This window comes from Pogona vitticeps, chromosome 5, assembly GCF_051106095.1.
Source record: "Pogona vitticeps strain Pit_001003342236 chromosome 5, PviZW2.1, whole genome shotgun sequence".
Lineage (NCBI taxonomy): Eukaryota > Metazoa > Chordata > Lepidosauria > Squamata > Agamidae > Pogona > Pogona vitticeps.
Window position 1 is genome coordinate 1857478 of NC_135787.1, and position 26310 is coordinate 1883787.

General features: G+C 51.1%; 2 protein-coding genes across 3 annotated transcripts in view; one reads left to right on the forward strand and one right to left on the reverse strand.

The window, feature by feature from the left end:
- Positions 1-3588: 3588 nt before the first annotated feature.
- LOC140707668 (uncharacterized) lies at positions 3589-13966 on the reverse strand. The gene is made up of 6 exons (XM_073002185.2): positions 13855-13966; positions 9575-11809; positions 8479-8540; positions 7116-7157; positions 6477-6652; positions 3589-6140 (listed from the first exon to the last, which is right to left on the reverse strand). Exons 2-6 carry the CDS (start codon positions 11561-11563, stop codon positions 5575-5577), a joined length of 2835 nt encoding a protein of 944 aa, XP_072858286.2. The 5' UTR covers positions 11564-11809; positions 13855-13966; the 3' UTR covers positions 3589-5574.
- Positions 13967-20447: 6481 nt separating this feature from the next.
- PAIP2B (poly(A) binding protein interacting protein 2B) overlaps positions 20448-26310 on the forward strand; it is a 39722-nt gene continuing 33859 nt past the window's right edge. Inside the window, exon 1 of one of the 2 annotated variants that reach the window (XM_073002183.2) lies at positions 20448-20643. The gene's annotated coding sequence lies outside the window, so the exon portion shown is untranslated. Of the gene's footprint in view, positions 20644-21951; positions 22049-26310 lie in introns of those variants that run through there. The other variant, XM_073002184.2, reaches the window with a different exon arrangement.

Here is a 26310-nt window from a genome sequence, read left to right on the forward strand (position 1 = left end):
AAGTCCAGGATCAAAATCAAGCCCCTAACATTTTACCAATGTGGTCTGGCCGGATCTTACCCAGCAATGAGCTGCAGCAAGTGACAGCAGGCTAGCTCTAAGCAAATTCTGGCCAAGGAGCTCTCAAAGGCTAGTCTAGAGAAACAGGAGGGAAAAGGGGGGACTTCAACTCCCAGAATTCTGTGAGAATTTCCTAGGCAGAACTCTGGGAGTTCCACTCCACAGACCCACACTCACTGACACCTACATGTCACTCCTGTTGAGAAGGACCCAGCTCCAGGCTGCATGGCCTTTGCTTCCTGTTGCTAAAGTCCAAAAAAGGAAGCTGCTGCAGTACTTCCTGGGAATGTTAGTTCTTCAGGAGGTTCCCTCTATAGAATCTAAAGCATAGAAACCCTATTCACTCCCAGGAAGCATCGCGGCAGCTTTCTTTTTTAGCCCAGTAAAACAAGAATCCAGGGAGTGAAATGTAAGTGTCTGTAGATTTGGGAATATGGGTTGGGACTCCCAGAATTCTGTCTGGAGAACTCTTCCACCCCCCCCCGGGGAAAAAACCAAGGATGCACTGCAATACACCACACCCAACGTAAAACTTTTAAATGCAAACCTTGCGTTGCTGTACAGGTTGCCAGCCTCACTTCCTCTCAGCAAACAATCTTTTGTGCTCACATGAGTAAGCCACACTCGGGCATGGCTGAAACAAGCCACACTTCTTACTCCTTGCCTGAAACCTAGGGACAGCGTCATGTGACTGGCAGTGTGTAAAGGCTGGTGGGATGAAGCAACCAGGATCTGACAGTCTCGCCCACCACTCCTGACATGGTGAGAAATCAGTGTCAGCTCTGGGCAAACCTGGCCAGCAACAGGCAGACCCAGAAAGTAAAACAGCCAAGGTGAAGAGCCACACCCAACTCTCTACTGCCCTGCTCTTCTGCTCAAGTCTGGCATCGGCCTAGGCTCAAAGCTCTGGGGGCAAGCATAGCATAGCACCAGAACCCACCTTCCCTTCCTGCCCCAAGCTCCAGACCAGAAGGTGGAGAACCAGGGCAGACGGGCTTTCTCTGTACTGGATACGCCAAGAGGTTTCAAACACATTCCCCATGCAGAGGCTGTACAAGCCAACCCTCCCCCTGCTTCTTCTCATTTCTAGCTGAAGAGGTGGGGATTAAGGTGTACGGATTAACTTTGCACCTGGTGGACTTTCCAAAAACAGGGCAACCACTAGGCACAGGGGCACAAGGAAGCCCCTGCCCTCCTCAAGCTCTGAGGTGGGGAGGGCAAGAGAAAACGCCCCAGCCCCACGCTCACTTCATGCTAGCGAGGGAAGGTTCCACCCCGGCCTCATAGGCTGCACTTTGGAGGCAACAAATGAGGTCAGGAATGAGATCCCGGCCTTTGCAAAAGCCAGCCAAACTAGTCTGATGCCTGGAAACGGATGCAGCCACAGGTCAGGCTGGGAAGGAAAGGCTGCAGCTCCCCAACAGCAGGAGTTGCTCCACGTCCCTGACAGCCTACACCAGGGAGTGCGGCTCTCAAGAGAACTCAACAGGGTGACTGGCTGCCTACCAAACACCCTCCGGCTTGTTAAGTCCCCCTGCCCCATCGGGATCATCACCCTGGGATTTTCACCCTGCTGCCCCCATCTCACTGCAAGAGCCCTGGCCTGATCTCCAAGCACCGCCAGAGGCAGAGGCTGCTTCCTCTCCCAGGCTCCACAGAGGAAGCCACAGAAGCTACAAGAGGCCCACGAGGACCGAATGGATGTCTTCCAGCCAAATATCAATGCCCACATCTGAGAGAGAAAACTCATCCTCTTTGGACAGTTCAGCATATTTGTGTAAAAAAATCCTTGGGTGGCTAACGACAAAACCACCGTGGGACTTCAGAAAGGACTGCACAGCCTTGTTGATCTTCTGTGGCACATGATAGATCTTCGGAACACCCTTCGATCCTTTCCATTCTTGCCTCGACAGAATCTCAGGCCAGACCAGTGTGGTCCCCGGGGAAGTGCTGGGAACACCAGGGCAGATCCTTCCGGACTGTAAAGATGATCTGGAAGCATTTCTTCTTTCCTATGTCATTCTCTCCAAGTTGCACCACAATTGCCTTAGGAGGGCCGTTCCCTGTCCCCTCTTGCTGAAGCACAAGGACCGGTGGGTCCCACGGCATATCCTCCTGGCACACAGCCCTTTGAAGTGCAACTTGTCACCCAAACCAAGCCGGGATCCTCTGCCAGACTTAACCTCACATGACAGTATGCCCACAAATGAAAACCATGTTACTTCTGGGGGCTGCAACTAAACAGAAATAAAATCAGCAAAAGGCTACAACCTGTGAGCAAAAGAAACCTTGTAGGGCACACAAATATTAACGCCAGCTCCCCACAATCTTGCATTGGGCTTCTGGTACTCTGAGACAGCTGATGAGGGAATCCTCCTCTTCGCCAAATGGATCACCAACCTCTACAAAGCACGGCCACAGGGCTAGCTAAAGGGAAAGGGGCCCTTGACACAGCCCACGGGTTGACAGAATCGGCCTGTGGGCCGCATATTTACCAACAAAATGCAGTGGGACTTCTGTTTCAGCCTCAGGCACCGGCAAGGGCATTCAAAGGCTGAATTCTCATTTGGCAAATAGAACGTCCACTTGCTCAACGGGCTGGCAAACAGACCTGATGCAGTCAGGGTAGCCTTGGCCTCTGTCTCTGCTCCTTAAAAGACTCACACCCCTCCACAGAACAGAAAGAAAGCTAAGCATCCCCCCCTCCAAAAGGGCACCCACACAGCTATCCTGGTACTTCATCCTGGATGCCAATTTCTCCAAGCAAAATGGCTCCACCCCACGCCACTGCCTAGGGGACTTGATTTTGAAAACACCGTCCACTGATCTGCACCTGAAACAGACACCTCATTTCACATCCCTGTTAACACACCGGCTGGAGAGTAGCAGCTCAAGGGGCCACGCCTGTGGCAAAACTAACGGTGGGTTTCACGTTCTCCCCCAGCCTTCTGCAACTCTGTGAATCAAGTGCAGTGCTCCCACTCACCATTCTGAAGAAAGCAACCGCAGGCAAGCATATTTACACAGGGAGAAAGCCCGAGGCAAACTTTTTAAACTACCTTAAGTGGCCAGAACTGGCCCAAAAGCCTAAAACATTAAGTCATGCTCTGTGGACTGGGAGACCGAAACTCACACTCTTTGCACAACCGTTTCAAGGACGGGGAAGAGAAGGCCACACCTCTGGCATCCCAATCGCGTGGCTATTTCCACCTGGGCGCTACCAGCCCGTTGTAACACCGGGAGCCATACTCTGCGCATGGAGTAGCAGAAGGCTGAAGGAGGGCCCGAAACCATGGGGGCGGCCTTTCCACTGGTGTGACCCCTTGAGCTGCTTCTCTTAAGCAGACTTCAGAGCTCAGCCATTTTATCTTCTACATCATTGTGGGTTTTCTCCTGCACCTTCCATAGGAACCTTGTGGTGTCAGCAAGTGAACCGCAAATGAGCCACTGCAGTGTTGTGTACAATACACTCTTGTTTCTTCTGTCTAAGAGCACACCTGGGAAATCAGAACTATTAACAACTTCCTCAAAAGTACATGAACAGGTATATTTAAAAGGATACTGAACAGCAGTTCTAATGCAGTCTGTACTATTTTGGAAGTCTTAACTTGGTTTAAACCTTTTGATATCGTTTTCTTGCCTGCACCCTCCTCTAAGAGCTCTGACACTGGGTAGTTGCTTACTTCATTTTGAAGAATCCGTTTTAGAAGAGGAAAGCCAAGGTTTAAGGTTTACGTCACCATTAATACCCAACACTCCCATATCTACAGAGGCATTGAGGAAATAAAATAGGAAGTGAATTTAAAGTTCGAAGGGGAACTACAGCCAGAATTGTAATGTAGCAGGGGGGATACAGCAAGAAGCCGTGGAAACTTTGGCTGATCCTTCACAAACACTTCAGGAAAGAAACAAAACCAAAACCATTAGAAAAAGGAGACAAAACATTGGAGCACCTTAAAGACTAACTGCTGTATTTGAATGTAAGTTTTCATGAACCAAGTCCACTTCCTCAGACAAAAGAGTGAGACCATATGGCAACCACTGGACTCAACCCTGCCCTCAAATGCATGGGTTTCAGTGCAGGCCTGGAATGCCTTTGGACAATTAAAACAAGTGCACCAGCTGCGCCTGCTCCTTGAGATGTATGACCTGGCCATGGTGACACATGCCTTCGTTGCACCCCATTTAGATTACTGCAACATGTTCTACGAGGGGTTGCCCTTGAAAAGTGTTTGAAAACTACAACTAGTTTAAAATGCTGCAGCCAGGCTGCTGACTGGCACTGCCTTATAGGGAGCACATCACGCCCCTGTTACAGGAACTGCACTGGCTACCACTCTATTTCTGGGCCCAAGTCAAAGCACTGATTCTTACCTATCAAGCCCTACACAGCTGGGGTCCAGGCTATTTGAAAGATTGCATCACCTCATAGGAGACTCCTCCACTTTTAAAATCTTCTGGAGAAAAGAAACATTTTGATATAGTATTTTGGAAAGCTATCGTCTTTTTTCATATTTTGTTGTGAGCTGCCCTGAGTCCCCATGAAAAAGGCAGCATATAAATAATACAGTTAAATAAGTTTATACCTAGCCCCATGACTGGATGGGGTGAAGTGACAATGGCTAGTTCGAACAGCAGACACAGGTACCACATTGTATAGGTCAATGTGGCATTTTGCACTTGGTAATGACTTAAGACCCCGGCTAGATATTCAGTCCTTTTCAATGAGCTTTGTTCCCTCTGAAACATTCTCCAGTAAATAGGGACCAGAGCTTGTGGACCAAGGAAGATCAGGTTTGGGATAACCACGAAAGCTGACATTAAAATACAACAGCTGGTCTTTTAAGGTGCCACAAAGTTTTTGACTCCTTTTGGTTTCTTTTTGTTTCTGGTCTGATGTGCTTGGAAAACAATATCACAGCTGCCACTGAGAAAACTCACAAGTGCTGTGTTTCTGCCCCTGCCGAACGGCTTTTGCTGCCAGCTGGATTTGCTAAACCAACTCCCAAGTCCTCCATCCTCATTTGTTTCTCACAGGACGCAGTCCAACAGCCCCCCCAAAAAATTCCCAGTTGCAGGTCTCTTGCTGGCTTATGACTCCAGCTAGCTGCGTGTGACGGAAAACTCAGAGTTACTGTTCTTTAGATATGACTCACCATTCTTCTTTTCACTGGTAAACCGGACAGTTGCATTTTATGACCGCTAACATTTCTGTGAAATTTTGTGCAGACCCTTGGAACACTGCATGGATGAAGACCTGAAAGACCCTCATTCCCTTACAGTGGCAGAAACAGCAGATATAGAGTCACAATTAAACATGCCATACCATCAGAAAAGCCAACCGTAGCTCCTGATGGGCAGGCATAATGAGGGGAGAGCCTTTCGCCCACCTAAATCCACACAGGATAATGGTAATGTGAAGTCCCTCTTCTGTTACGACACCAAAGCAGGTCCTGAAAGAGATCCCTAACACGCAGTACCTCCTTTTACAGACAGGCAACACCCCGGCTCCCTCTAAATCCTCAGCAATTCCTCACCTGGGTGTGGAGAAATGCTTTGTGTCCTCTGTTCCTGCTTATCTTCCTCTCTTTCCTTGTGACTTGCAGAATCACTGGGCTGGGGACAAACGCCAGCCCCATCCGAGCCCACCTGCCCACTGGAGGCCTCCTTGGAAGCCAAGGCTGCTTGAACCACCTGTGTCGCCACCAGCTTCATAATGGAGATCAGGTCCTGGGGCACTGTGCCTGGATCAAGCTGCACAGAAGGAAGTGAGCTCAAGCCGGTCCCTTGCGTGAGTCCGGCAGTCACTGCTCCCCTAGGCTGCAACAATGACATAGCTTGGGCCACACTTTTTTCAACGAGAGAACTCAATTCCAACTGTGGAGAACTGCGGAGTGGCCGCTCCCCTTCCTCTGACGTCTCACGGCAATGCAGCTCTTGGCTTGCGGGCTTGTCCTCTGGTTGCTCCTGGTGAACCTGGCCTTTATGCAGCTCCCCTGGGTGCGCTGTTTCACTGCCTGGCTGTTTACTCTCCTCATGTTGTGCTGCAGACGTGCTAGGTTTTGCTTCTGTAGGTGACTCTAAATCAGGAGGGGGAAAAAAAGGCAAATTTTTCGCTGATCTGAAGTCATGAACTTTCAGCGCTACAGACTGATCCTCTTCCAGCCCTGCCTCTGCTATCAGCCAGTATAACCCTTCCCAACATGCTTTTAAGTCACAACTGGATTTCAAACTTTATCCTCCCTGCCTGTTAGGGCAGAAAGAGGTAAAGGGACACGCTAAGTGGCTGGAAACTACAAAAGAGCCAAAAACATTTCCCGGAGCACTGAAATGCCTCAAAGCGACAATGTTTCCCTTATGGGATGGGAAACCTGGTGAGTTGGAATTTGGAGTTCCTTGGGGAGACCTTGACCTACGTGTGGGACTAAGCTGCTGTCTTGGATTTTGGGGTCTTGGCTGATTGGTTCTGTCAAGCCTTGGGCTTCTAGATCGTGACCGACTCCGACATCTGGGGCTGCTGCTAGAGCGTTCTGGACTAGAGCTGGCAGACGGTCGCCTTTCAGGATGGTTTGCGTTTTTGCCATCTCTGTATCTGTAAATGGAGAAGACAGAAAATATAGGTCTTCTCAAACAGTTCTGAAGAATGAAATAGCTTGATCTGATTTCACAGTTTACAGCATGTTACTTTTCTCTGTGGAAATGAAGCAAAGAACAGGAGCTCTTACAATAATTTTTTTTTTAAAAAAATACCGGTACCCTACAGAACAGCGTTCTTTAAATCTGGGATACACCAAATGATACTATAATTCTTTGAGACTCACAGCTGCCAGACAGAGATGGCCGTTGCGAGCAAAACAGCTTCAGGGCAGTTTTGCCCCACAGCAGCCTCCCAACAGTTGAGCTGCCAGCCTCCACAGAGAGGAAGGAGAACAAGGCACTCTAGAGTCTGAATTAAGCTGCCCAAAAGTATATCAATGTGTGACACAGGAGCTTTGAAATGACTGAGACCTATTTCAAGTGGCCCAAAGGAGTCCAACTGAAAACTGAAAGCTTACCTCTTTAACCACAAGGAGTCTTCTGGATTCCAGTCTGGATATCTGTGTCAAAAACAAATATCTTTGATGAACCCATTTCATTTCTTACACTATATTACATGTATTTGATTCTGTTTTGATGACATTGTATTACACAACCTGACCATTACTTCTCTTACAACTTTAAATATGATTTTAACCGTTACACGTAACTGCATGGCACTGATCAACTGCGGAAGTTCTGGGATGTACTCACAAGAGTTCACTGACTTTTTAAAAGCTAGAACTGGAGTGAGTCCAGAGAAGGGCAACCAAGATGATAAACAGTTTGGAAATGGAGCTTTTTGAGCAAGCGACGGGAGAGATGGATATGTCTAACCTGGAGCAGTGATGGCCACCTTCAGAACGCTGAAGGGCGGTCACAAGGAGAATGAAGTAAGGATATTTTCTGATGCTCCAGAGGCTAAAGAGGTGGGACGTGGTGGCGCTGTAGGTTAAACCACAAAGCCTTTGGACTGCAAGGTCAAAAGATCAGCAGTTCGAATCCACGCAACGGAGTGAGCTCCCGTCGCTTGTCCCAGCTCCTGCCAACCTAGCAGTTCAAAACTATGTAAAAATGCGAGTAGATAAATAGGTACCACCTCGGTGGGAAGATAACGACGTTCTGTGTCTAGTTGTGCTGACCACGTGACCATGGAAACAGTCTACGGACAAAATGCTGGCTCTACGGCTTGGAAACAGGGATGAGCACCACCCCTTAGAGTTGGACATGACTGGACAAATTGTCAAGGGGAACCTAGAGGCTAAAGAATCATTGAAAGGAAGACGATTCCAACAAAACATTAAGAAGAACATCCTGATGGTAAGATCTCTTCCAACGGTGACAGCCTTTTTTTTTCCACTGAAGGCTGTTAACCAACAGTGTGGGTAACCACCATCGATTAAGGATGTTTAGCTGGGATTCCCTATACTGGTGTGGAGCCGGACTAGACGGCCTTAGCCGTCCTTTCCAATACTACAAGGTTTCGATCATTCCATGGGATGTGAGCTTCCAAGGACTGGTATCTCCAGAAGAAGTCAAACCACCATGAATCCTTTTCATGCTCTGGAAGCTCCTATAATCATCTGAATCGAAATAAACCACTGGGCTCACAACTCTATGATGCCTTATGGATCACCTGCGCTGAAAAAACCAGAGCAGACGGTGCTGCAAAGCAACTGTCAGGCCAGCTCTAACCTTTAGGTCTGAGACACAAACCAAGACACTGATCAGCAAATGATTTAGCTGGTTTAAGCACAGTGTTATTTGTTCCAGGGGCTGCTTTAAAATTTTGCACGGCTGTAAGTCTACATCCCATGAAATAAGCATACTGTAATTCCTTACTGTTGACGCAGCTGATGGCAGCTCTCTGAATGGGCAGTAGTGCTCAGATGCAAAGACCAACCCTACAGGAGGAAAAGACGGCATGAAAAGACAAAGGCTCAACTGGATCAGACACTACGTTTACCCTCTTTTCACAGCAGCCACCCAAAAAGCTTCTGGAAAGCCCATAGAGGGCATGGGGACAATAGCCCTCCTCAAGGGCCTCCTCTGTACAGCATTTGTGGGAAGTGGGGGGGGTCACAAGGAAGGCTACCTGCCACAAATTTGTCTGAACCCATTTTAGGACTAGGCATGACAAGAATCTTTTTTTCACAAACGCTTCCAGAGTTCACCAGGAATTCCTCCAGTCAGAAATGTGAGCCTAAGGAAAACATTACTAAAATTCTATAGAGCATTTCATATTTAAAAGGAAGCAGGAGTTTAAGTTAGAAACACCCTTTCTGACTCATCTGGAACTACAGAAGCCAGCTCAGATCTGCCCCATATCCACATACTGTAATATCCACACATGGGCTGTGATCCACAACAATGTGGCACAGCAGTACCCACCTAAACATTCCTTCACAACAGGATTCACTTTTAAATGGTAAGATTTTCAAAGCAATATCATTTAACTACAGCCACTAATTTGAATCACATTAAGTCAAGTGCACTTGAGTTGCAGATGAAATATCTGGGGGACTAGACTCAGCCCCTTGGATCTCCCTGGTTGACTTTGGCCGAGGTCACATCTCAGAACCACTGGCAAGACTTAGATTCAGTAGGGTGAAAAGAAATGCCTGTGAAACCCTGAGCCTCTCAGAGCCGATGTAGCCAATGTCAGCAGGACTGAGGATCAAACTTCAGCTTCCAGACCCCACTACCGGAAATGATCTAAAATAGTTATTGTTTTAATAAAACCAGGAAGTGTCTTGATGGACACTCCTACTTTAGTGAACGGCAGCCCATCTGGTGGCATAGGAGCAATGCAGTTTTCTTGAAAAGGTGCTTGGCAACAGCGCCAAATGTAGGAACACAGATTCAATCCAAGTGTATTACTTTTTTTCCAATTAAAAAACAAAAAACAAAAGCACAAACCACTTGACAACACTCTCACCTCTAAATGTCTGCATTCCATTTTACACAGAGAACACGTGTGAGGAAATGCTCTCGGGGCAACAGAACAGTAGTCATTCATTACTGATGGGGTCGGACAGTTCTTCCCCTTTTCAGCCTCTAAAGAATCGGGAACTACTGGAGGCTCAGGAACAGCGGGTTGGACCGTCATGGGTACCTCAGATCCTTCTGGAGAAACGTGTGGTCCATCTTGACCAAAGGTTTCCGAGGAAGGTACATGAGGAGACAGGCCAGCCATTTTGCGTTTCCGGATGTCATCCAAAATGGCAGGCATGTTTTCAGGCGTCAGCTGGTCATCTGGATAGCGACAAAGTTCATCAAAGTCTTCACTGGATAAACCAAAGCTTTCTAAAATTCTTGCAGCACCTTCCTGGAGGTAAACATTGTGATCACTCATGGAACATTCCTCTTTCTCTCCTGAAGTTGGCTGGTCTGAGCCACTGTTTTCAGGTGGTCCTTGAAGATCACCTTTTCCTGGCCCTGGAGAGCTAGGCGGCGATGGGTCAGATGTATTAAGCTTTGGCTCCTTTGGTGGAGGCATGTTTCCTCCTGCCTTCCACTTTTCAGGCAAGGAACAGCCCCTCATCCCTGGAGATGTGCTTCCTCTATGCCCAAGCTTGCCATCTGGGCAGGGGCCCCTCATCCACGGAGATGAATTATTCCCATGTTCATACATCTCCTCTCGGCCAGGGCCCCTCCTCCATGGGCGCATGTTCCCTCCAGGCCCGCACATCTCCTCTGGCCATGGGCCCCCCATGCGTGGAGGCATGTCTCTTCTGGGACTGCACATCTCCTCTGGAAACGGGCGCCCCATCCGTGGAGGCATGCCTCTCCCGCGCCCACACATCTCCTCTGGAAATGGGCGCCCCATGCGTGGAGGCATGCCCCTCCCAGGCCCACACATCTCCTCTGGAAACGGGCCCCCCATGTGCGGAGGCATGTCTCTTCCGGGACCACACATCTCCTCTGGCCATGGACCCCCCATGCGTGGAGGCATGTCTCTTCCGGGACCACACATCTCCTCTGGAAACGGGCCCCCCATCCGTGGAGGCATGTCTCTTCCGGGACCGCACATCTCCTCTGGAAACGGGCCCCCCATGCGTGGAGGCATGTCTCTTCCGGGACCGCACATCTCCTCTGCCCATGGACCCCCCATGCGTGGAGGCATGTCTCTTCCGGGACCGCACATCTCCTCTGGAAACGGGCCCCCCATCCGTGGAGGCATGTCTCTTCCAGGACCACGCATCTCCTCTGGAAACGGGCCCCCCATGTGTGGAGGCATGCCTCTCCCAGGCCCGCACATCTCCTCTGGACATGGGCCCCCCATGCGTGGAGGCATGTCTCTTCCAGGACCGCACATCTCCTCTGGAAACGGGCCCCCCATCCGTGGAGGCATGCCTCTCCCAGGCCCGCACATCTCCTCTGGAAACGGGCGCCCCATGGGTGGAGGCATGCCCCTCCCAGGCCCGCACATCTCCTCTGGACATGGGCCCCTCATGCGTGGAGGCATGCCCCTCCCAGGCCCGCACATCTCCTCTGGACATGGGCCCCTCATGCGTGTAGGCATGCCTCTCCCAGGCCCACACATCTCCTCTGGAAACGGGCGCCCCATGCGTGGAAGCATACCCCTCCCAGGCCCGCACATCTCCTCTGGACATGGGCCCCCCATGCGTGGAGGCATGTCCCTTCCAGGACCACACATCTCTGGAAACGGGCGCCCCATCCGTGGAGGCATGCCTCTCCCAGGCCCGCACATCTCCTCTGGAAACGGGCGCCCCATGCGTGGAGGCATGCCACTCCCAGGCCCGCACATCTCCTCTTGAAATGGCCCCCTCCTCCATGAAGGCATCAACCCCTCCTGATCAAACATTTCATTTGGGCAAGGGCCATTCCTCCACGGGGGCATGTTTCCTTGATCTGAACAAGGGCCTCTCATGTGTGGAGGCGTAGTTCCCCGAGGTCCGTTCATCTTTGAAAACTTATTTCCCTTATGTTTGTCTATGGTAACTTAAAGCTCTCCCCGCTTTGTCAAAGGATGAAGTGCAGCAGCATGGTGCAAAAGAGGATACAGTAATTCAACTGCTCAAGAGATGGAGCCAACTGCAGAGGAAAATTTGAACAGGGTGCGGAGGATGAAGGCTCCACAAAAGGACATCAAAATGGTACGATCACGAGAATCCACAAGTAACAAAAGCCAGGCGTGGACATGATGAAGCTGAAAGTTAAAAACACACAAAAATTAAACCACATACTGTACAAATCTGCTGCATGGTTTGTTCTTCAGCTGCATTGCTCCACTGACTGTGACATCAGGTGAGATAAAAGCTTTAGCCACCCCCATCTACGTTTCTGTTACTCGCAGTCAGGTACAGCTGCCCTTGAACAGCACTGAAAAGCTTAACTAACTGTAAAGTACTGCACCCCATGTGTGTCTGATGTGTGCGATAGAGGGGCCCTGGTAGGCCACCACTGCGGCCAGGACGTGAATCCATAAGTTTGCTCCCAGGTGCATTCTGGAGCACCAATTTGGCCTTTTATAGCTCAAATGGCTGGGATTCTGCATAGTTTGAGAGTCAGCTCCCTGCTTTTTTTTTCCTTAAGATTATCTCCTAACTAAGAAAATGAAAAAGCCTGCTGCAGGATACCAAACAGATGGACAAAATTCAAAAGTGCCATTAACTTTTTATGGTACTACCCAACCAGTCTCTTTCTAAATCAGCCCACCCATATTGAAAACACATTGCTTCACCACTTCATTGCACGGACAAAAATCTGCAGTGTTTTGGTGCTACAGGCAGGTTCATCGTCACATCTGATATAGTTCAGACATTCCTCGTTGACTTTTCCCTAATCAAATAAAAATGCAATGGCTAGCAGACAGAGGGGATGGGACTATGAGTCTTGCATCCACCTGCCAATGACACACACATGTGGCTCCTCGCCTGTGACTTGAGCCCTCCTCTTCAAGAGGGAGCAGACAGTGAGAAACACATATAGGTGCATATGTGCCATGTCCCTCTTTGCACAAAAGGGCCACACGGTGGCTTGAGGCTGGCTCCCCTGACCTAGAGCAACTGGGGCCTCTGTAGTGAGGCGGAACAATGCAAATATCCTTCTTCCTACCTTCCTCGCCTAAGTTCAAAGCTTTTAAAGGAGGGCTGTATAAATGAAGCAACCAACATGAATTTGACCCAACTCCGGGAGGCAGTGGAAGATAGGAGGGCCTGGCGTGCTCTGGTCCATGGGGTCACGAAGAAGAGTCGGACACGGCTAAACGAGCGTATAGATGAAACGCTCCTGATGTCCATCCAATGGACTGGACAGGATCCCTAAGGGCGAGGGCACAAGAGTCACAATGCTGGCGAGGACTGTACCGTCTGCACTCCTCTTATTTCGCGGGCAGTTGCCTGAAAGATCCTAATCCTTGCTCAAGGCAAGTGGAAAGCACATTCATAGATCTCCTCTGGGAGAGGAGGGCCCATCCTCCACGGGTGCATATTCCCTCCAGGCCTGCACATCTCATGTGGAAACAGGCCCCTCACACGTGGAGGCCCCTGTCTCCTCTGGGACCGCACATCTCCACTCGCCCTGGCCGTGGGAGGCTGACCAGTGACGGGCCGGAGGCCCTAATAAAGTGGAGGTTGTGAACGGAGAAGCAGCTTCTTGTGTGGAAACCCTCCCTGCCCCCTCCAGTTTGTTCGTTTCTACCTCTGTCCCCACCCCACCCCCACTCCACCCCCGCAGAGGAGAGGCCGTCAGGGGGGAGGGTCCGGTCCGCTCGGTGGGCGGGGAAGGGAGGTGACCGGAGCTCTGCCCGGGAAGGCCAGCCAGCCCAAGAGGGGGGGGCGCCTCGGGGTGTGTGTGTGCGTCCTTCCTCCTCGCCCGGCGTTGGCCCGAGCACGCGGCTGGCCCGCGCCTTAGCCTAGGACGCCTTCAGACGAGCAGCCTTGACACGGGTCAGCGGGGAAAGGGAAACAAAAGCCCGCTGCCTCGAGGACGGCTGGCTGGCGGGATGGGGAGGTTCTCCCTCAGGGAAAAAGAAAAAGAGAGACTGGCCGCCTCCTTCCCTCCGGGGGCCCTGAGGCGCTTCAGGCCCGAGGCCGCTTGGCCGCCGCCATGAGGCCGAGAAACCCGAGAACAAGCACCGCCCCACCCCCACCCCCACCCCAAACGGTCAGTCTTGAGAAGGGGCGGGGGGCAGGTCTCCTCAGGAGCCGCTTCCTCCTCCTCCGGCTCTTCCCCGGCCCGCCCTCGGCCTACCTCCGGCCGGCGGGTCCCTCAGTCGGGCGGTCGGTCGCGAGCTTCCCCTCACAACCGTCTTCCCCGCATGGCGCCGGCCAATCATAACGGGGCGGGTCAACCGCTGCGCAGGCGCCGTAGGAGTCCTTCCCGCGCTCCTCTCCCCGTCCGTCACCCTTGGTAACGAGCCGTACCCTCCGGGCGCCTGCGCAGGAGGCGAGGTGAAGCTGAAACGCCCACGGATGGCGGGCGACGGCGCGCGCGCGGGGAGGGAAGGGCTACCTGCGATCGGGGAGAGAAAGAACCCACGGCGGACAACTGCGCACGCTCTGTCGCGCAGGAGCGCGCGCTCTTTTTTTCGCCCCTCCCACCCCGGGGCCTCTTTCTTTCTGGCCGCGCCTGCGCTCTTCTCGCTCGCCCGGGAATGGGCGCTGCAGCTGCCGCGGAGGAAACCGGCGCGCAAGCTTCCGAGTCCAGCAGCGTTCTTCGTCCAAGCAAGATCACCGCTTGGAAAAGGGTTGTTGTTTTGTTTTTAACAACAGCTCCCACCATCTCTTCCTAGGTTGGGGGTGTTGTTGTTTAGTCGTTTAGTCGTGTCCGACTCTTTGTGACCCCATGGACCAGAGCACACCAGGCCCTTCTGTCTTCTTCGGCCTCCTGGAGTTGGGTCAAAGTCATGTCGGTCACCTCTATGACACTGTCCAGCCATCTCATCCTCCATCGTCCCCTTCTCCTCTTGCCATCACACTTTCCCAACATTAAGGTCTTTTCCAGGGAGTCCTCTCTTCTCATCAGATGGCCAAAGTACTGGAGCCTCAGCTTCAGGATCTGTCCTTCCAGTGAGCACTCAGGGTTGATTTCCTTCAGAACGGATAGGATTGATCTCCTTGCAGTCCAGGGGACTCTCAAGAGTCTCCTCCAGCACCACAATTCAAAAGCATCAATTCTTCGGCGGTCAGCCTTCTTTATGGTCCAGCTCTCACTTCCATACATCACGACAGGAAAAACCATAGCTTTGACTATGCGGACCTTTGTTGGCAAGGTGATGTCTCTGCTTTTTAAGGTGCTGTCGAGGTTTGTCATTGCTTTCCTCCCAAGAAGCAGGCGTCTTTTAATTTCGTGGCTGCTGTCTCCATCTGCAGTGATCATGGAGCCCAAGAAAGTAAAATCTGTCACTGCCTCCATATCTTTCCCTTCTATTTCCCAGGAGGTGATGGGACCAGTGGCCATGATCTTCAGTTTTTTTGATGTTGAGTTTCAGACCATTTTTTGCACTCTCCTCTTTCACCCTCATTACGAGGTTCCTTAATTCCTCCTCACTTTCTGCCATCAGAGTGGTATCATCTGCATATCGGAGGTTGTTGATATTTCTTCCGGCAATCTTAATTCTGGCTTGGGATTCCTCCAGTCCGGCCTTCCGCATGATGTATTCTGCATATGAGTTAAATAAGCCGGGGGACAATATACAGCCTTGTCGTACTCCTTTCCCAATTTTGAACCACTCAGTTGTTCCATGACCAGTTCTAACTGTTGCTTCCTGTCCCACATATAGGTTTCTCAGGAGATAGATAAGGTGGTCAGGCACTCCCATTTCTTTAAGGACTTGCCATAGTTTATTTATTTATTTATTTATTGGACTTATATACCGCCCCATAGTGCTACAAGCACTCTCCGGGCGGTTTACAATTTCAATTATACAGGCTACACATTGCCCCCCCCAGCAAGCTGGGTACTCATTTTACCGACCTCGGAAGGATGGAAGACTGAGTCAACCTTGAGCCGGCTACCTGGGATTTGAACCCCAGGTCATGAGCACAGTTTTAGCTGCAGTACAGCGTTTTAACCACTGCGCCACGAGGCTCTTTTGCTGTGGTCCACACAGTCAAAGGATTTTGCATAGTCAATGAAGCAGAAGTAGATTTTTTTCTGGAATTCTCTGGCTTTCTCTATAATCCAGAGCATGTTAGCAATTTGGTCTCTAGCTCTTCTGCCCCTTCAGAATCCAGCTTGTACTTCTGGGAGTTCTCGGTCCATATACTGCTGAAGCCTGCCTTGGAGGATTTTGAGCATAACCTTGCTAGTGTGGGAAATGAGTGCAATTGTACGGTAGTTGGAACATTCTTTGGCACTGCCCTTCTTTGGGATTGGGATGTAGACTGAATTTTTCCATTTCTCTGGCCGCTGCTGAGTTTTCCAAACTTGCTGGCATTTTGAGTGTAGCACCTTAACAGCGTCGTCTTTTAAGATTTTAAATACTTCATCTGGAATGCCATCACCTCCACTGGCCTTGTTGTTAGCCAGGCTTTCTAAGGCCCACTTGACTTCACTCTCCAGGATGTCTGGCTCAAGGTCAGCAACCACGCTATCTGGGTTGTCCGGAGCAGTCAAGTCTTTCTAGTATAAATCTTCTGTGTATTCTTGCCAATTCTTTGTGATGTCATCTGCTTCTGATAGGTCCCTACCATTTTTGTCCTTTATCACGTTCATCTTTGCGCAAAATGTTCCTTTAATATCTCCAATTTTCTTGAGCAGATCTCTGGTTTTTCCTTTTCTATTATTTTCCTCTATATCTTTGCACTGTTCATTTAAGAAGGCCCTCTTGTCTCTCCTTGCATTCAGTTTTCTGTAACTTTCCCTATCTCCCTTGCATTTTGCTTCCCTTCTCCTCTCTGCTATTTCTAAGGCCTCGTTGGACAGCCACTTTGCTTTCTTGCATTTCCTTTTCTTTGGGATGGTTTTTGTTGCTGCCTCCTGTACAATGTTACGAGCCTCCGTCCATAGTTCTTCAGGCACTCTGTCCACCGAATCTAGTTCCTTAAATCTGTTCTTCACTTCCACTGTGTATTCATAAGGGATTTGGTTCTTTACGAAACTGGGTTCTTGTTCTTTTTTTTTTTTTTTTTGCAACCCCCCATTACATCTCACAAAACCCACCCTTATTCATCACACTTGACTTTTTTAAAGTACTACTACAGCCTGCCCCATAGCCAGATGCTCTACAGATGTTTTGGGGAGCACAGCCCATCCCACTGTGAGGAAAGTGTGATGCACAACCCTGAGAAAAGAGCGGGTACTCCACACATCATCACGTTGCCATTTTTGTTAACACTTTTAGCTGGGAAGAGGGGGGAAACAGTTTGTTTCCAGCAGATGGCAGCTAAGAGCAGATGATTTTATTTTATTTCTTGGAAGGAATCCTATAAATTCCTCTTCCTCGCTTCTGTCTGGAAAACTGAATTCCAGATTAGATCCAGGAATGCTCGGTCACATAGCAAGCCATTTAAAAATGGAGCTAAAATTTAGAACTACCACAACAGAGGAACGTAAAATTATGCCATGCCGTGTTTTGTTTCATTTGGTTTTGCCTGATATGCTCACAAAGACTAACACAGCTACCTCTTCTAAAACTGCTAACACAGAGAAACCTGTTTCACATCATTTTATTTTACCAGGACACTCTGCACAAGATCTAAAAGTGTCTATTCTGGGGAAAAGAAACTACAAGTAAGAATCCAGAGGGAGACAGCTGTGATAAAATATATACATGTGCTAGACACCCATCTCAATGGATTCAACATAAGTCAAGGCTTCTTAAAGGTAAAAGGTAAAGGTTCCCCTTGACAATTTTTGTCCAGTCGTGTTCGACTCTAGGGGCCGGTGCTCATCCCCATTTCCAAGCCATAGAGCCAGCGTTTTGTCTGAAGACAATCTTCCGTGGTCACATGGCCAGTGCGACTTAGACACGGAACGCTGTTACCTTCCCACCGAAGTGGTCCCTATTTATCTACTCGCATTTGCACGCTTTCGAACCGCTACGTTGGCGGGAGCAAGGCTTCTTAGGGCGCTACTAAATATGAACACTACAATAATTGTACTCTCGAATTGGCCTTCTCAGCCACACTAGACGTTCCAAGACCTCCATTCAGAGCACGTTACCATCGTCTCTCGAGACTGAAGGATGCCAATTTTTCCTCCTTAAGAGATCCACCTTGAAAACTTTAAAGACAAATCTTCACTCATTACTATGTTGTTCTTGTAGGTCCTCTGTTACCTGGGAAAATTCACCCATCAATTGTAGCTGCTTACAAAACCTCCAATAAAGGAAAGGTCATTAACTACTGTAAAAAGCCAGTCTCCTTTGTATAATTAAGATAACGGATAGTCCAGAGATTAAAAGCCCGAGGGAGCCGGCAGCAGGTCCAGAGAGGCAGTTGGTGGACTGCCAAAAGGGGAAGGTTTTTTTTAAAACTTTGCTTGCCTTGGGTAGCCTTACTTGGAAGGATGTAAAAGCAACAAGAACCAGACGCACCTCCTGGGGTAAAGGATTGCTGAGGTTGTTTCCTTTTTCATGGAAAACTTCAAAACACAGCTCAGCCCCAGCCTGCCAATTTTTACAAGGCTGCAAAATCTAGAGGTAAGCCTACTGGTGAATGGGAGGAAAATAAACATCGCCACAGTCTCCTTGCTCTGTCCATTCTTTTTTTCTTTTGATCACATTGACCTCCTCCTTATTGGCTGCGGGGCCCCACTTTGCTGCAAGCTAGCAAAGGCCCCGGGGGGGGGGGGGGCGAGAGACAGCCAGATTGTCGGTGGAAAGTGGGAGCCCTTCTCAAGCAGATCCCCAATGTTGTGCCGCGTTAGAGATCCATGGGCCACACAGGTGCCCCGAGACTCGGCTTCCTCATCATCAGCCTCAAGGAGTTTTTGTGAGGGGCTTCATATCTATGGGTCATCTGACCTTATCCTTGCTGCAGCTGTGTGTGTGTGTTTGTGTGTAATTTGTCATTTATTTATTTATATGTACCATCTAGTTAATGAACTTCCACTCATCCGGCCAGCGGGCAAGCAAGCAAGGCCCGGCTGCTCTTTCATTGCTTTCTCTCGCTCCCTTCTTCCCGCCGCCCCCCCCCCGCCTCCACGGGCCTTTCCCGGAGAAATGCAAGGGCAAGCCCAGGTGATCTCTTCCCCTAGGCATCCTCTTCCCCCCCGCCGACATACACCTTCGCCCCCCCCGTCCCGGGTTTAGTCGTTCCCGACTCTTCGTGACCCCATGGAAAAGTAGACCCCTTTTAAGTCCTGCTACGCTTACCCCCCCACCCTGCTCCTGAGTGCTTTGCAGTGGAGGGTGTGGGGGGGGGAGAGAGAAGTGGAGGCGGTCCAGAGCCAGAGGTCTGTTCCCCACCCCACCCCTCCTCGTGCGCGATCGTGGCTTCTCAGGAGCCCCGGGGTCCTGGTAAATTCAATCTATTGGTCCCATTGAACACCTCGTGTCCCTTTAACCTAAAAGGTCATCTTACATCCCCCTCCGTGGAGCCCGCACGGACGGCGGCGGCGGCGGCGGCCCCCTCGCCCAGGAGCGGTCAGGCCACCTTGCCGTTGAAGTTGCATTTGGAGCCCAGAGAGAGCCGGCAGGCAGAACGGGAGGGGGGACACGCGTGTGCACGTGCGTGTGTGTGTGAATGAGTGACAGCGATGGGTTGGAAACCAAAGGCAACCCCCCCTCTCTCTTTTTTTTTGCTGAAATCCCACCACCACCACCACCACCATCCCCGGTGTCGCTCCGCCTCCTCAGCCCCCGAGGCTCGCAGCTCCTTCCCCGTATCTCCCCGGGCACGTGGAGACGGCCGGCTGCGCGCAGAAACTGGGGGGGGGGGTCATGTTCCTGCCGGGGTCGGAGGGCCGCGTGCCAGGATCTGCTCCTGTTCCTCGCAGAGCGACGGGGTGTCAAGAGAAGGGGGCGATTCCGGGCTCCGAGGATCCCGCGCAACGCTCGCTCGCTTGCTCGGGGAAGCCCCTCCAGCCGAGCGAGGCGGGACTCGTGGAAGGGACGGGGCCGCCCGGGTCCCGCTCCACCAGGCAGGCTCGCGCAGGGCTCCGCCTCGGAGAAGGCAACGGGGCGCACGCACCCGCCAGCAAGCGCCTGCGCGGGAGGACAGGCGAGCGCGCGGCGGGATCCAGGACAAAAGACCCCCCCAAAGGATCGCGCATGGTTTAGTCGCCCCTGCCGTTCCTCTGATTGGTCGAAGGGGAGCGCTGTCGGGGGGGCGAGCTGCTGGCGGCCAATAGCGCTCGTGCCCCCAGTCCCCACGTGGGGGACGCAGCCTTTCTCCCCCCCCTCCGGCGTGGCTTTCAGAAAGAGAAAGAGAGAGAGGGGGCGGTGCAAACGTTTAACCAATCAGCGCTCGAAGGCTGGAGTAGGTCTCCCCGCTTTGACAAGAAAAAAAAAACGCACACACGCCCACCGGACCAGTGAATGAAAGGCGTTGGATGACCTTTGTAAATGGATGGGTCTCTTGACCAATAAAAATCAAGAGTCAGCCAGGGCCGTGATGAAGGGGAGGAACCTTTCCAGAAGCCACCAATGGCACGTAAGATTGGGAGATTCCTGGGGACCAATGGGAAGCCGGGCGAGGAGAGGACGGGAGGGGAGGGGGTGGAGGAGAGCCGAGCTGAGCTTGGGACGCTTCGCCCGCGCTTGGCGGCCAGGAGGGCAGCGTGGGGGGGCGGGCCGCCGAGGCGCGCGCCTCGAGGCCAATGGGCGCGCGGGGCGGGCGTGAGTGGCAGGCGGCGGGGCCAGTGGCCGCGGGGAGCCCGCGAGCGGCGCGTGAGGGAGGGAGCGTGTGAGGGAGCGAGCGCGCGTCGTGGCTGAGGCGGCGAGAGGAGCGCGAGGCAGCCGAGCCAGCGAGCGACCGAGAGACCGACCAGCCAGCCGGGCTTCCTCCTCCCGGTGGGCCAGCGAGCGAGCGACGCTCCCCCTCCGTTTCCTGGACTCACCGGCCGGAGCGGGCCGCCCCGCGGGGCCCCTCACAGGTAGGGCAGCGGCGGCTCGTCATCCACGCCACCCGCGGGCGGGCAGGCGGGCTCAGGGGGGGGAGCCTGTGCGCCAAAGGCCCTCCCTCCCTCCCTCCCGCTCTCGGCCCTGGCCCTCACTCACTCACCCCCCCACACACATACCGGGGGCTCCTCTCCGGGCCTCCCTGCCTCCGCCTCCTCTCCGTCGGCGCCCCTCCAGGTCCCGGGCGGGCCTTGCGTCAGAGCGGGGCCGGCGGAGGGAAGCCAGGCCGAGGCCGAGCCCTCTCCCCGCTTCCCTCCTCTCCTCCCCCGGGCTGGCAGCCTCGTCCCCGGGATCTCCGGCGGGGGGCGAGTTGCCGTTGGGTGTCGTTTGCTCGGGCCTTTCAAGGTCCTCAGGCTCCCCTTCTCCCCATCCCGGGAGGTGGGTGGGGGGTGAGGGAGCCTCCTCCCTCCCGCCGCTCCTCTTCCCCCTCTGGGTTGCCTTCGCCTGACGGGAGTCGGAGCGGGGCTGGAGAAAGGGCCGCCTGGTCCAACTCCTGCTCCGGGGGCCTTAAAGCAAGAACAGGGGGTTTTTATGGGGTGGGGGCGGTGGGGTGGGGGGGAGAGCGAGCGGGCGAGCCGTGAATCCTCGTTTTCTGCCCCGCAGTTGGTCCACGAGTGGCAAGCATTGCAACCCCCCCCCAAAAAAGACAAATGAATGGAATACAAAACTGGCCAGAGGTCCGCTGAAGGTTTTGAGACATGAGTACCTTTGGGTGCTCACCAGGGCAAAATGGGGGGCGGCGGTAAATCGCCACTTGTGGGGGCTTCCTGGGGTGGCATTTCATCCCTTTTGCCAGAAAAAGAAGAGGGAGTCCTAGGAGAGCTGGAGGTTTTGAGACCGGCCTGGGGGAGCACCTTTAGTTCTGCCCTAAACTGTCGGGTTCTGTGCTGTCAAGGATGTAAGGTGACCCCAGTGGCTTTTCCAAGGCGCAGGAGACAGGGAAGGAGTGGCTTTGCCACTATTGCCCCTGGGGAGTTGCTTGCTGTAGCTCGGCCAGGGATTCAAACCCAGGTCTCCTGAGTCACTGTTTGTTGCTGTATCCATTGCACCATACTGGCTTTCGTGATCAAGCTAGAGCATGCCAAACAGATGGCTGCCCACCTTCTCCTTGTGTAAGTCTAGCAAAAGAGAGCCTGCTTGGGAAACTGGATTCTTATTCCCGAATGGATCTCTCCTCCTATTCAGCCAAAGGGCTGGCTGGATAGCTCCGTGCTTTCAGTCTCTGGTTGTGGAGTTAGGAGTTCAGTTCCCCACTGTGCCTCCTGGGAGAAGAACTGGGCTGTGGAGCCTTGGGCAAGCTGCACAGGTCCCAAGGCACCCTCAGAAAAAAGGACTGGCAGATCACTTCTGGGTATTTGCCGTCTTGGAAACCCTGGAAAGGTTCGTCGTAAGTTGGAATCAATTTGGTGGCCTGCAATTATGATCATTCAGCCCAAACATACCCTTTTGTTATAAAAGTCTCGCAGAGAACAAATGGTTGCTCACTTTCCCCTGATGACCCTTCAAGACTTTGAAGAACACTTGTAAAAGTCTCTCCCTGTCTCCCATGGACACATGTTTTGTGAGATCGCAGATTTGCAGTGGGCTCAGAAGCCCTCGCCCCCAGAAAGAGCTTCACCCCACTGGCCTATCAAACCGTCGGGGAAGAACAACTTGTGGGCATCCAGATTTTACTGCACTGCAGCTCCCACTGGAACAGAGGATGGAAGTCCTGAAGGCTTCTGAAGCACACCATAAATTCAGCCTCATGGCAAAAAGAAGGGTTACCTGAAAGTGTTGTACAAATCACTGCCGCTGCCCTTCCTGCTCTGTCAGGACAAGGGAAGCCTCCCTGGCCTTTTGACTCAGGCCAGCTTTGCTGGCTGAGCAGAAGCTTCTGTCTGTGAGCAAATTCTCCATATGTTTTCCAGCTTGCTTATTAAGGTTTTCACACAGGTTGCTTTGTTGTGGCTTCTTAAGATGTTGTAATCAGCCCTGAGCGGCAAGGGTGTGGCGGGGGAGCTGGCCAAATTAACAGGTATTTGCTGTTTGGGGTGGGGGGCAGCAGCTGTGGTTGAGCCCAGCAGGTGGAGGCAAAAGGGTGTCTCTGACCCAGTGGTCCTTCAATAAGTATGGGTCTTGGAGGATGGGTTTCACCTTCAGCCCTGTGACTCTTAGTCCCTCCTCTCTCCCAGTCTGTGGCCAAATTGCTGTTGTGTTCAGTCTATGCATAAATCAAAGGTGTGGGGGAACCTTGGCCTGAGTTTACTTGTCCAGATTCTTGGGGAACAATGCACTGCTGGGAAGATGATCTCCATCCTGGCTCATGTCAGGATGCCCAAGAATGAAATTACTAGTGTTTTGTTTGCTTTGTGTTGCAGTCTAGAGGCTGGAACACCACAGGGCTTCAGGCCTCTTCTGAGGGATTGAAGTAGGCACCTCGTTAGTTATATTTCTATTGTGCTTTTTCCCCAGTGAGCTCAAGGCAGCTTGTGTGACTTGCCCACTGTCCTCACAACAGCCCTGTGAGTTGAGTCATGCTGAAAGTCCTCTAGTGGCTCAATGGGGACTAGAATCTGAGCCTCTCAAGACACAGCCCAGGACTCCCAACTGCAGGCTTGGCAAATGTCACCTGAGAATGAATCTTTTCTGTTCTGCCCCCTTCCAGCAAGGGTCTTGTAGTGTGTTTTCTCTCTGGTTCCCATTAACTCTGGTGTTAGAAAGTAGGGTACTGTACTTCATGCCTCCGCAGCTTTTTAAATTTTTTTTATTTTTGCTGGAGATTACTTCACTGCTTTTCTTCTTGGCTTTTCAGCCCCAAGAAAGAAGGAAGGATTTTTGGCAATTGACTTTAAAAGGCTATCCCTCTGAAATGAGTCTAAGCAAAGAAAGCAGTTGCTTCTGAGCTGTGGCCTCTTTCTTGCAGCTATGGGGAATGGTTCAGTTGTTGTCATGCACTGTCAAGTTGCTTCTGATTTATGGCAACCCTATGAATTAGTGGCTTCCGAAAGACCCTGTTGTTGACAGGCCTCCTTCTGTCTTACAAACTGAAGGGCAGTTTCCCTTTATTGAATCAAATCTTCTCACGTTTTCCTACTTCCTTCCACTTTCCCCAGCATAATTGTCTTTCCCAAGGAGCCTTGTCTTCTCATGATGTGCCGAAAGTGTCATAGTCTCAGAATAGTCATGTTTGCTTCCAGAGAAAGTTTAGACTTGAGATGATCCAGCACTCACTTATTTGCCTTCCTGGCAGTCTGCAGTATCTTGTGATTTAAGAGTCCTGGTCAAATGAGCCTTTTGGGCTGTAGTGTACATCCGGTGGTGATCCTGAGAGGAATTGGGTTGTGAACTGTCAGCGTGGGTGTTTTCTTGGTTGGACCATCTGTCTTGTGGATTGCTGTGCAGGCGATTAAATGAAGCAACTGTACCCCTCCTCACTTTTCTCCCCTGCCCCATCCTCCCTGTCTGCTCTGCAGATATAAAAGTGGGGCAAGGTTTACCTGTCACTTTGATTTCCTGTTTGTTTTATGGTTCTGTGAGGCAGGAGCAAATATTGCCAGCTTACCTGTCAGTCTTGTATTTAGATTTTCTGGAGATGATTTCTTAATAGATAGCAGGATTGCCTTACTGTGCAAACTGCTGGAATCTACAGCTGTATAATTTTGCCTCAGACGAGTAAGAGGTCAAGAAGCTAGTTCGTTGACCTCTGAGTCTTCAGATTTGTCATTCTTTGGAGACAGATATGTTTTCCTTGTTACTGAGACATCTTGGGATATCCCAGTTCTTTTGATTATCCATTAGATAGGTGGACGTCATGGTAGTTTTAAGGATTTTAAGTTTTTGTTCAGTCTTAGATTTCTTTGGAGCCTGACTTAAGACCTTGTGGCCAACGTATATCCAGCTTGATGACTTTCTAAATTATCATTATCTTTTTAGAAAGCCCCAATTCAGTAAGTGGAGGGAGGTGCTGTGGAATTTCCTGGCGGGGGGGGGCATAGCATCCACTGTGGTGTTTGGCAGGAGCTTGTGTGCTGCAGCTTTTGGGAAGGGATCCCGTATCCAAGTACAGATCAATTCTAAACGTTGTTTAGCAGCCTAGCACACACCAAACCAGAAAAACATGTACTTTGTTCAGTGTGCACTGAAGGGGCCCCAAGCAAAGCTGGTGTGTCAGGCAAGTTTGGAAGGGCAAGCCAGAACAATCTAGGAATGTTGGCTGTTTCTGGGTCTGTCCAGAAAGAAGGTGTGAGAAAAGTTGTGAACTCTGATCTATGAAGGTTCCAGGATGGTGGGTGGTTGAAGTGATCCACATCAGGTTCACTTGCGTTAATATTCTTCGGCCATCCCTTTGGAGTTTGCAAAGCTGGCGGCAAAGGCCAGAAGAATAAAATGGAAGAATAAAATGTGTAATTTTCTTTAGATCAGAGACTGACGTTGGATAGGATGGAACGTGAGCTCGTGCCACCTTTTTTTGTGTGAACAAAGACTTGCACAGAAGACGCTATGACCCAAACAGCACAAGAGCTCTTTCTCTTTAATTATTTGCGTGGTAACTTTGTGGAGCACTGTGGAGGGACAGTGTTGGCGCATTCACCCAACAACATAGGTTTATATCTTCATGTGTGGCAGGAGCTGCTGTTACAGAAAAAGGGTCAGCTTGCTACAGCAGTTGCTAAAATACAGGAAAAGCATGTCATAAAGTGACTTTTTAAAATTTGTGGCAATGTTTGCATCATCAAACCTCTCAGTTTTGGTTCAGTTCTTTCTGGAGTATTAGTCATTTGGTTTGGATGTGTCAGTAAACCCAGGTTTATTGTGAGAGGAATGAGCCATAGTGAACCTCAGGCTCATGTAACCCTCCGTATATCTGGTGCACCTGCAAGGAGCATATTGGAAACTTATTTCCATTTTTGTTTAAGCACCACTTAACATTATGTGACTAGCCTACATTTCATATGAGCCACTTCATATTAACCATGGCTTGCTTAAAACGTCAATCTCAAAGTAAGCATTTGCTGAGAGGAATCAAAGTTTGTCAGGGGTCAGGCAAGAAGGACACATCATGGTTAAATAGCAGGGGAAATGAATGTTTGCACATGTCTCGTGACCAGGCTAGAAGCAGAGGGAGGAATACAGTGGTGCCTCACAAGACGACTGCCTCGGGGGACGAAAAACCCACAAGATGATTGGTTTTAGCGATCCCTATGGTGCCTCGCAAGACGTTTTTTTCTATGACCAAGCTTCGCAAGACGGTTCCCCCCCCCCCCCCCGAGACTGATGCCTCGCAAGACTAATAAATTTCCGCAAGCCAGTGATTTTCGCGGAACGAATTATAATCGTCTTGCGAGGCACCACTGTACAGGAAACCAGGGCTTGCTGTGGTGAGCTTGTGCTGCAGTACATCATGATATATTGTGACCGTTGAACTATCCCACTGGCATTAGGTATGGAGTGAGGGGGCCGTATGTAGGAAATGTCTTGAGTGACCTGGGAAGTTGGGGAACATGAGGGCAGAAGAATCATGTTAGAGGCTGAGCTGAAGGCAGCCACCATGGCGGAGCTGGGAGGAGAGGTTGGGCATCTGGAAAGACTATAGGCCTGGCAGAAGTTTCAACATGAAAAGGAAACCACTTTCTCACCTTTCCTGATGGGGAAAGGAAGTG

Bases quoted from the DNA above. Each gene is read 5' to 3' on its own strand.
- LOC140707668 (XM_073002185.2), bottom strand. From the start codon at position 11,563: ATGAACGGACCTCGGGGAACTACGCCTCCACACATGAGAGGCCCTTGT. The intron at 8,541-9,574 runs GTGAGAGTGTTG...TTCCTCCTGTAG, and splicing joins TGGAATGCAGACATTTAGAG to GGTTGGTCTTTGCATCTGAG. The intron at 7,158-8,478 runs GTAAGGAATTAC...TTTTTGACACAG, and splicing joins TGCCATCAGCTGCGTCAACA to ATATCCAGACTGGAATCCAG.